Source organism: Cetorhinus maximus, chromosome 9 (assembly GCF_964194155.1).
Source record: "Cetorhinus maximus chromosome 9, sCetMax3.hap1.1, whole genome shotgun sequence".
NCBI classification, from domain to species: Eukaryota; Metazoa; Chordata; class Chondrichthyes; order Lamniformes; family Cetorhinidae; genus Cetorhinus; species Cetorhinus maximus.
In genome coordinates, this window is record NC_135887.1 from 130,005,000 (window position 1) to 130,016,024 (window position 11,025).

Sequence of the window (11,025 nt, forward strand, 5' to 3'; positions counted from 1 at the left end):
AACGCAATCGGCAAGGACTTGATATTAATTTGAAAAGGACACCTACAACCTTCCTCAAAAATGCCAAGACGGTTGCAGCCCTAACAGTCGGAGGTTCCGCACTTAATGCACCAACGAGTGGTGGTCAGCTGATGATTTTGAGGGTGCCGAGTTGTATTTTATTTGAAAATGTAAACTGAATAAATTGGATGTTGACTACAAAGTAAAAGAGAAGCTGGCATTTAAGAGCAGAGTGGTTTAATTCTAATTTGACATCAATGTGGAATTGAGGTACAAGATCAGCTATGACCTTATTGAATGGCGGAGAAAGCTGAGCAATGGTCTCCTATTTCTTATGTTCTTATAATAGGTCGATATGTTTCTCCTCTGATGCACATCTCACAGGTACTCGTGTTATCTTTCATGCCATATATAATAGATGCAAAAAAAAGCAGTATTGTTGTTTGTACAATGTTTTTCTGGACATATTATTCATTATTTTTATCTGCAGGCTGGGAAGAATTGTTCTACAAGCCAAGACCATAATCCTCCCCCTAAGTAGGAACACCGAAGCAAGTTCATCTCTGCAGGTATAATTTGTTGCTGGAAACAAGTGTCTAGAAAAATTAGACTGACATTGAGAGATAGCTTACCCACTTGGCTGACTGCTCAAGCTTAGTGAAGAGATGGTAAATGACACTGGGAATGAAAAAGATCTGTCCGTTTAAGATCTGGCTCGTATATGTTTAACTAAAATTTCAGCGCTCTATCATTTGGGGATTTAATTTTTAGCGTATGTCTTACTAAGCAACAAAGGTCATGACCTTTCATGATCAGCTCCTGTTTTGTGTCCAGTTGAGTAATGATGCTGGCCCACATGGGACCTGGTGATTGCTGCTTTTTCTCTGAGAATGTTCTGTAGCCTCAACATGCTGTGATGTTCCTGTTAGTGGATTGTGGAGCAGGGTCAAGCAATGCTGTGATCTGAAAGACAGGCACAGTTGCAAGTAACAGTAACACACTTTCTGCACGACGTGATGCAGTAGACCCAGGATCAATAGGCATGTGGGCAGGCAAATATTCTGGAGCTTTGTTTGATGACCCCTCAAGAGGCAGGGAATATGTACAGTCAGGAATCAATTTTGTGAGACGTGCTCTTATTGCCAAAATCTCCGACTGGCTGCGTAGCATATAAAAACAAATTATGCAACACAGCTTTAAATCAGGAACCACCCTCAAACTGTCAGGCATCACTGACATCATTTTGTCAAGGCTTTGGCAAAGTGTTCATCAAGCAATCCAAAAGTTTTATTTTCTTTAATTATTCAACTTTGCCAAAAGTAAGAGGAAAAGATCAATGTTCAAGGTCACAGAAATACAATAGTCTGACAGAATGTGTCAAATCTAATCATTTTAGCTTGTAGCAATAATCCCACAAATGTTCAATGCTGATTGTGATCTCTGCTTAAAAGGCTAAAGTCTCAGTGGGTTTGCATCTCAAAATCCTAGAAATACTAAAACGTCGCCAAAAAACCCACCAACTAACAATGATGTTAGGGCTGAATAAACACAGACACTGGTGGATCATAACTAGCTGTTCCTGCTTCAGGCTCTAGAATATACCCATCCAGGAAAAACAAAACATGACAAGGGGAGGGTAACTGCAGCAATGCGCTCACACATCAGGGAATCCCCTGGTGTTCAGTTAACAATATGCAAGTATGCATAGTAACTAACACGACACACAGCTTTGCGGCGATACAGGAGAGCCCCCTCTTGATATCAGACAATGGGGGTAATTTTACCCCAACAAGCTCAGCAGGAAACTGCTGGTTGGATTGTACATTTTGCACCCCTTCTGATTTTACCTGTCACTGAGGGCTAAAATTAACTGTCCAGTTTACCAGGCGAACTAACACGTTAGGTGGCTGTCACTAATAAATCAATCATTCAGAAATAAGCTTCAGATAATACAACCACAGCAACAACAACAACAACAACTTACATTTATATGGCTTCAGTCGTGGGAGAGACCACATGTCTGCCGATGGATGACCAACTCTTCCTGGCACCAGGCCGATTGGCATCAGCAGTTATAGTGTATTTATATAGCACCTTTAATATAATAAAGCTTCCCAAACTGCTTCACAGGGGCACTATAAAGCAAAATCAGACACCGACACACATAAGGTATATTAAGGCAGAGAATCAAAAGCTTGGTTAATGAAGTAGGTTTTAAGGGGTGTCTTAAAGGTAAAGTGAGTTATGAAAGGTAAAAGAGGTTCAAGGAAGAAATTCTAGAGCTTGGGACCTTGGCAACTAAAGGTGCAGCAACCAATGGTGGAGAGTTTAAAATGGGTATGCACAAGAGGCCAGAATTAGATGAGTGTAAATATCTCGGAGGGTTGTAGGGCTGGAGGAGATTACAGAGATAGAGATGGGTGAAACCATGGAGTGACTCAAAAAGAATGACAATTTCATGGGATGGGAAGGGGATTTTATCTTCTCCACACCAACCCCTGCCCCATCCTCAACCGCCCCCAGCTCCACCAAGGATAAAATCTGGGCAGCCTAGTAGACTGGTCGGCCCACCAGGAAAACTGGATCACATTTACATTGGGCCACCAGACTGCATCAAGAAGAAAGCACTCCGAGCGGCCCGTTGCCTCTGGTACTCCATCAAAACAGGTGACCCTGTCAGCCCCTGAGCCAAGCATTGACATATCCCAGGTGGAAGGAGTGGGGGGGATTGCTAATCTATGGAAGGGAAACCAAAGCACCAATAGCCCAGGTTGGGTTTATGAAGAGCTCTCACTCCTTCCTGCCCTGCAAAAATGGCAACTTTGGCACTTGGCTGGATCTGCCCGCTGCAGCTGGTCAGAATGTGGTGAGCGCCCACCTCTGGTACACAAATGCTCACTATTGTCCTACAAGTGTGATGTGCCAACATACGAATTAGGAGCAGGACTAGGCCATTCGGCCCCTCGAGCCTTCTCTGCCATTCAATAAGACCATGGCTGATCTGATTGTTGCTTCAACTCCATTTTCCTATCTACTCCCCTCCCCCCCACCCCAGACCCTTTGACTGCCTTATCAATCAAGAATCTGTCCAACTCGACTTTAAAAATATTCAATGACCCTGCCTCAACCACTCTCTGGGAAAGAGAGTTGCGAAGGCTCATGACACTCTGAGAGAGAAAAGAAAATTCTCCTCATTTCCGTGATAGGGCACGGATTAGCAATTAAACTGAGCCTATCGCCTGATTCAGGGGTCTGCACTGACCACCCAGTGGCAGGCCCAGGGAAACATTGCCCAAGGCCGCAATGACAGCGGGAACAGGGCTGTGAGGTCATTACTTACCATTTGCTTTGTGCTATCACCTTATTTCTGCCTGGTGGGAAAGCTGAAAATTCCCTCCTAAACGTTTGTTTGCAAGTCAGCCATGTCAGATATGGTTAAAGTCAACTGTGCCAAAATTAAATGGGAATTACCTGTCAAAAGGACGCTAAAGGGCCTTGAGGATTACTTAAAAGTGCATTCAAGGGACACTAATAACCCAATATTCAAAGGCATAATTGCTGTAATAGGGTAGCCAGTGTCTTAAATATGATAATACAATCAAAAACTAATTAACAGGTTTCTGAGAATATTGGTAGCTTATCTTGTAGAAATTCTGAAATATTTGCCACCTATATCCATGCAAATTTGGGCTGGTGATGGACATTCAACCTCGAGTAGACGTTAATAATTAGACCTTATTATTTAAAAGGTGCTAAATAGCACCAGCTATTATCAAATGTTTGACCATTTGGAATTCTAGAATTGTGTTAAGAAGCCTGGATAACTAGGTTCTACTCTGTTTCGTGTCCATATTGCCATAGCAACAATGGGATTTCTCTGCTCCCTGACAGTTCCAATGCCCTATCCTCATTTCTCTCGGTAAAACTATGGCAATTGCTGCTGAGCTGCATCTGTTATCTTCTCTTGTGCAGTCAGTCCACCTAGTCGCTCATTTTTCTCTCTTTTCTTCCCTCCCTGTAGCACCATGTTTGGGAGGCAGTGGCTGCCAATTATTTTCCATACTTGTCCGATAGATCAGAAAATGGAATTTAAACGCACAAGGTGTAGCCTCACTTCATACATAAAAGACAGTGGGCCGTAACCTCCGAGCTCCAGGGCAGTGTAACTAGGGAGTGCCCCCAAAGATGCACAGGTATCACCCATCGTACAGCACACCACTGTATTAAAGTGCTTACAGGTGCCATGTTTAGATGTGCAGGGCAATTCATTGCCTTCCCCACTTACCACAATAGTCAGCCGGAATGAATCAGAGGCATTGCCACCATGGCTGGTTTCCAAGGGTGCAAGGTGTAACTGACTGCACCCACGTCACCATTAAGGCACCAACAGGCCAGCCAGGAGTCTTTATTAACAGGAAGGGCTTCTGTCAATCAACGTGCAGATAGTCTGTGACCACCAGCAATGCATCCTGTAGGTCTGTGCAAAGTACCCAGCAAGCAGCCAGGATTCCTATACCCTCAGGAACTTCCAGGTGCCCGGGATGGTTATTTGGACCTGATGCATTGGAAGAATGGCTGCTGGGTGACAAAGGGTACCTGTTGAAGAAGTGGCTCCTGACACCAGTTCGAGGACCCAGGACTGACTCTGAGCGCCAATATAATGAGAGTCACAGCACAATGGGGGCCCTCACTGAGCAGACCATTTGTCTGCTCAAAGTCAGGTTCCAATGCCTTGACTGATCTAAAGGAGCTCTCCAGTACAGGTGTTTGAGGGTGTCTCTGATGGTGTTTGTTTTCTGTGCTCTCCACAACCTGGCACTCCCAAGTGGGGATCCCCTATCAGAGGAAGAGCTAAGGGGGGCCATCCATTCCTCTGATGAGGAGATAGAGGAAGAGGAGGGAGATCCATGATAGCCAGATGTACAAGGCCCTGTCAGGGAACGTTTGGATGGGCGTGAAACAAGTGAGTCTTTAATCCTCCAGAAATTCCAGTAACTCTGTCCATCGAAATATCTTGCCAGCTCCTTCTCCCTCCATCATCACCAGAAAACCAGTTCCTCATCTCTTGAAATCACAAACCTCCAAACCATGTTACATTCAAATAAAATCTTCCATGGAATCCATCTCTGTCCACCATTATACACAACAAATAAACCAGTGCTCTTCTCTAGGATGTTCAAACATCACATCATTTATGTACACAGAACATTATTGTCTTTTGGATGACTCTATTTTCAATGTCCGTGAGGATCTTCATTTCTGGCATTCCCCCACCAGTCTGTGATTTCTCCCTCTTGTTGTGCGTCAGCTTGTCCTGCATGAATACAGATGGGGAAAGTGTAAGGGGGATGCCTGTCAGGCCAGATGAGAAGGATGCCTGGCATGTGTGGGTGATGAGTGGTCTCATGGATGGGATGAGGACAATGAAGGTGTCTGTGAGAGAATGAATGGTGTGTATGTGAGAGGGGTGTGGGTCAGCTTGATCTCACTCCAACTTCCCCTTCTACTCAAGGAGTCAACCAGGCCCTGGGGCACCCATAAGGAGGTGGACCAGCAGCTCGACACCCCGGGGCAATCCACTCAGGCGGCTTTGGGAGGGTCCAGCCCATCTGAATCCTCTCTTCGTGTGACCTCAATAGCTCCAACTTCACAGACTGAGGTGGGTGCCGCTGCCATACTGCAGGACCCCGAAAGCAGTCCGGGGCCCTCAAGGTCTCGGCTCTCCAGAGGACACCCGCCAAGGTCATCGCAGACAGGGCATAGCAGTAAGCAGGCTGCCTCCACCTCCACTGTGGATGTCCAGGGAGCGGCAAGACATAGGAACAGCGTTAGGAAGGTTAAGAGGATGTAATTGCACAACCTGGACACAGTGTTAATCACCTGTACATAATGTTCACTATGTAAATGAACTCCCAAGAATGTCTCCCTGCCCATGGCTCCTTGTTCTGATGAGCAGTGATTATGTCACTCAGGTGTGAAACCTTGGTTCCTGCACAAGATAAAGACAGGTCTCTCTGTCCAGGGCCTCTTCTCTGTTCTTTGTGCAGCCTTCAGACCAAAGTGATGGTCCGGCCTCACACTCCCTGGCCTTGATGGTGCTTGTCATCGCTGCCAGAATGTCGTGGGCAGGTGTCACAGAGTTCCGTCATTCTCTCTGTGTGCTCTTAGCACCCTCATTGTCCTCATTTCCTTCAGTATTGCCGCTGAGGACCTGCTCACCCTCATCCCTATCGACGCCCTCTTCAAGCAGACAAGCATCTCCTCCATCTCCTCCTCAGCCAGCTCCTCTCCCCGTTGCAGTGCCAGGTTGTAAAGGGCGCAGCAGACGATGACGATGTGTGACTCCCTCTGTGGACGGTATTGCAAGGCTCCACCAGACCAGTCCAATCTCTGGAACCTCATTTTCAGCATCCCGATGGTTTGCTCCAGCAAGGTGCGAGTTGCTGGAGCAAACCATCTGGACTCCTGGACTTAACATTGAGTTCAACAACTTCAGACCATGAACTCTCCCCTCTATCTTCACCCCTTTTTAAAAATGTATTTTTATTTTTTGTCTGCTTATTTTTCTTTTCTTTTTTTCATTGTATTCATTTATTCATTGTTTTATCTCCCTTTATTGTCCCCCTTTTTATCCCTTTTTCTATCCCTTTTCCCCAACCACCGCCCCTCCCTCCAAAAGGGCTACCTGTTACTTATTCCATGTTGTTCTTTCACAGAGTGCTGACCCTTGTTCTGCTATTAACACACTCTGCTTTCTTACCTTTGTGCCACCATCAGCACCTTCTTTAGCCCTTACGAATACCATTAACACTCCTTTGGCCTTTTTGTCCATGACACCTTTGCCAATCCCTCCTCAGCCCCCACCTATCACTGACCTTCTATCCAGCTTCACCTGCTCCACTCCCCCTTAAACAATATAAATTTCCTCACATTTCTAATTCTCTTTAGCTCTGAAGAAGGTCATATGGACTCAAGGCATTAACTCTGTTTCTCTCTTCACAGATGCTGTCAGACCTGCTGAGTTTTTCTAGCATTTTCTGTTTTTATTGTTCCTGTCGATTGAAAATCCTCGTGGCGGCCATAAATTGGCTGATTGCCGTATTATTGGACGTCTCGCAAAGGCGGGGGCGGGCGCCAGCGATTCGCGCACTTCCCGGTCGGACTCCTGCCCACAGCCACAGGTGGTAAAATTCTGCCCTAAGATTCAGCCCTTGGATTCAGTGCCCAGACTCTACTAAGTTAGCTGACCTCAGCTGAGGGCTAAGGGGTATCGCCGTTGCGTTTTGACCTATTCAGTGAAGGACGGCGACTAAAAAAAGGCAGGGTTCCATTAATCGTTTTCATTCAGCGGATGTAAATTCTATGCCTGCAGTTTGAGGAATCAATCTTGTATCCATGGTTAAATAGCCTGCCCACTAGAATCACTCTCAGACGTTGTAGCGGAGGACAGCTGCTGCCTGTGGAGCCGTGCTCCAGCTTCTCTCAGCATCTTCAAAACGGGGAGCCAGAGTTGAACATGAAACCGATACATCATGCTGAGTTTAGTTTGAAAAATGCCTTCCACTGTGTACAGAAACTGAAGGCTGGTTTGATTTATGTCCTGTCCTGTACATTCTTCAAAAAAAAACACAAAGCCCAAAGGGACGTGTAAACAATTTTTGAGGGACATTTTTCAGTTGTGGAGAAATAAAAGAGATGGAAGAGCTGAGACATTTATATCAGGGAGAACTCATACATAAACAATATAATTTGCATTTTGAAGTCTTTTCATCATTGCATTTTGTTACCTCCTAATGGCCTCACTGACCTACATTGGCTCCCAGTCTGACAACGCCACGATTTCAAGATTCTCATTCTTGTTTTAAAATCCCTCCACGATTCCGCGCCCAGACTCTGCTAAGTTAGCTGACCTCAGCTGAGGGGTAAGGGGTACCACAGTTACATTTTGTAGCCTAACCTTCTTATCTTTGTAGCTTAATCCTCCAGCCCTTCAAGTCTTAAAGATGTCCATGTTCCTGTCATTCTGGCCTCTTGATGCATCGCCAATTTGAATTGTTCCACTGTTGGCAGCCATATCTTCAACTGCCTAGGCTCTGAAATACTATAAACCTCTTTAATTGTCTCTTCAATTTCTCTCCTCCTTTAAGACACTTCTTGAAACTTACCTCTTTATCCAAGCTTTTACTTAGCTGCTTTAGTATCTCCTTATATGGCTCAATGTCAAATTTTGTCTTATAGCCCCCCTACAAAGCACCTTGAGATGTTTCATTACGTTAAAGGCACTATATTAAATCCAAGCTCTTTTTCGTTGTAATCTTGGCATGGTTAGCTTGTCTTCAATGTAGCATGGGAAGCAAAGAAAAGATTGCTCCAAGACGCTTTTTCTGAGGATGGTGCTCTTTCCAAATTAGCAACATTTAAATTCCACACTTTCCTTATTTTGCAGGTGAAAATCTACAATTCTTCAAGATTGAGAAACGGATCACAAAAATCAGAACAAAAATGAGGAAATTTAGAGACTGTGGCTATTAGTCATGAAAATGCAAAGTTGTCTCCTGCAAAAGTGCTGCATATAAGACAGTAGAACAGTTTTGCATTTAAAATGATTCCCTTTGCCAATCACTTCAGCCATTTTAGTTCAAAACAGTACAGGTGTTGTATTCTATGCTGAAGCATGATGTGTTTTTACTACCAACGAGTTAATCTTTTTTAGATAAATAGAATAAAATTAAGGTGATTAGAGGAGCGTAGGAGGCTAATTAGAGCTTGGTTTTCATTAGAATTAATGGCAATAGTGAAAGAAGGCTGCAATAAACCATTTTTCTTAATGAGACTGATTCGTACTATTATCACCCACTTGACAATGAGGTCCTTAGTATGCGCTCTACACTGATGCTGTCATGATTTTCATGACCTCTAGTCCATGGGAACAGCGAAAAAGCGGATTAGTCACTGAAGTCAACAAGCAGGAAGATTGCTATAGGTTGATGACAAGTTTAAAATTAAGAGCAGAAGTTCAACCATGAAATGTTAAGCAATTAGTAAGAGAGTTTATGATCATTCAAGGAGCTGATCGAAATCATTAATAAAAATAATAGCCTCCTCCTAATTAGCTGTTTGTCAAAAAGATACTTCTGCTACCAAAATGATCTTCCCCAAGCCGATGTTTTGTTTTAAAAGCAATAATGAATCTAGAAGATTTTTTTTCACTTGAGTAAAGACGTGGTCACATGTGTTGTTCTGTTTAAAAGAAAGGCTGCTTGCTCTATATTTTGAGTGTATGTGATTCTTTTGATGGCCTGCAATTTTTCCTTGTCAGCCATGTCTCAGTTGGAAGCACTCTTGCCTGTGAGTCAGAACAATAATGGATTCAAATCCCACTCCAGCACTTGCACACAAAAATCAAGGTCAACTACTGAGGCGGTGCCTTTCAGATAAGACGTTAAATTGAGGCCTTGTCTGCCTCTCCGGTGGATCTAAGATCCCCAGGCACTATTTCAAAGAAGAGCATGGGAGCTAAAAATAAAAACAAAAAACTGCGGACGCTGGAAATCCAAAACAAAAACAGAATTACCTGAAAAAACTTAGCAGGTCTGGCAGCCCTGCTGAGCATGGGAGCTAACCCTGCTGCCCGAGCCAATTTCCATTCTTCAATGATCAACACATCTGGCGATAATCACTTTGCTGCTCACGGGAGCTTACCGTGTGCAGATTGGCCAATGTGTTTCTGACACTGCAACAGTGAATGCACTTCAAAAAGTACTTCACTGGCTGTAAAGCACTTTGGGGCTGTCCTGTGGTTCTGAAAGGCACTATGTCAACGCAAGTCTTTGGAAGACAGCATCTTCCGGTCCCACTGATGTGAACGGAGATTTCGATGGCTCATTGGCCCCATCGCTGTGGAGGGCTGGAAGATTCTGGCCTTTCTCTTTTTCATGCACCATTGCTATGCTATAAATATAGCAACTCAAGCTTCCCAACCTGCTCCTTCAAAAGAATTTTCTATTGCTATATATACGAAGACTATTTAGACACCTGCACATGAATGGATCTCCCGTGAAATTGCTCACAGATTTAAAAATGGCAAGTAAAAAATGACAAGAAAACCCACACACGAACACAAAGAAGCAATAGTAGAAACCAGGCGAGTAGTAAAGGACATATGCTGTTGCTTCACACTAAGTGCAGGTTGATTTTCTTTCCTGAATCCTCTGCCTCTCTTCCCTCCCCTTTTGTTTAGTCTACCCATGGCACGACTTTCCTTCTCTTCACGCTTCATGCCCCTTTTAGCCATTGATTTGCACCACCTCATTTTACCTCACTGCCAATTTTACCTCTGTGTGGCCTGAGGAAGTTATTACTCTCACTTTTATTTTCTCGCCTCACTCCACTCAGCGAGGTGCATCAAAAGATTCCGGAAGATGGGCTGCTCCTCAGTTGATTTTTTTGGCAGCTGGTTTCATGAGTCTGGGCCCACAGCAGATTTTTAAGCCCAGTTTGTTGGTGTTTTAAAAACAAATTTCGTGTGCAGATCCTCTGCAGAAAATGTTTTTAGATCTGCTGGGAAAGAGAGAAAGAAGCTGCGAACAGGGAAATGCTGAAGACCGGACAAGGACTGAGGATATGGAGTACTTAGATGATGTATTTGGCACCACTTAGTGTAGACATTGCACTTGCAATGGAGTAAGGAGAGCTTATCAAAAATCCATGATATGGTTCTGGACTTCTTTCTTGGGTTGGACTGGAGCAGACTCTGTTTATAGGGGTGTGGACTAGTTCAGTGTTATTTGCCAGCAGGGAGGATGTGGTAATGTCAAGGTTGTTGACAAAACACAGCAATATTTGTCTGATGACTTGATGGAGCCGACAGGTTTCGTAAATAAACTAGTAAAACTTTATTACGGTGACATCTAGGAGTGTTTGCACTCTAGACCCGATCTCTCATCTGAAAAGCCCCACTCACTGGATTGCCCCAGCTAAGAGCTTACCGGTTAAAGCCCCTCAGTATGTCACACAAGCCGTGAT

The 11,025-nt window shown here is 44.3% G+C and overlaps 1 protein-coding gene across 2 annotated transcripts in view; it reads left to right on the forward strand.

The window, feature by feature from the left end:
* luzp2 (leucine zipper protein 2) overlaps positions 1 to 9,254 on the forward strand; it is a 358,151-nt gene extending 348,897 nt beyond the window's left edge. For both annotated transcript variants that reach the window (XM_078549536.1, XM_078549537.1), the window contains 2 exons: positions 491 to 569; positions 8,447 to 9,254. In XM_078549536.1, the coding sequence (XP_078405662.1) occupies positions 491 to 541 (51 nt within the window). In that variant the 3' untranslated portion in view covers positions 542 to 569; positions 8,447 to 9,254. The remainder of the gene's footprint in view (positions 1 to 490; positions 570 to 8,446) is intronic.
* Positions 9,255 to 11,025: the final 1,771 nt, after the last annotated feature.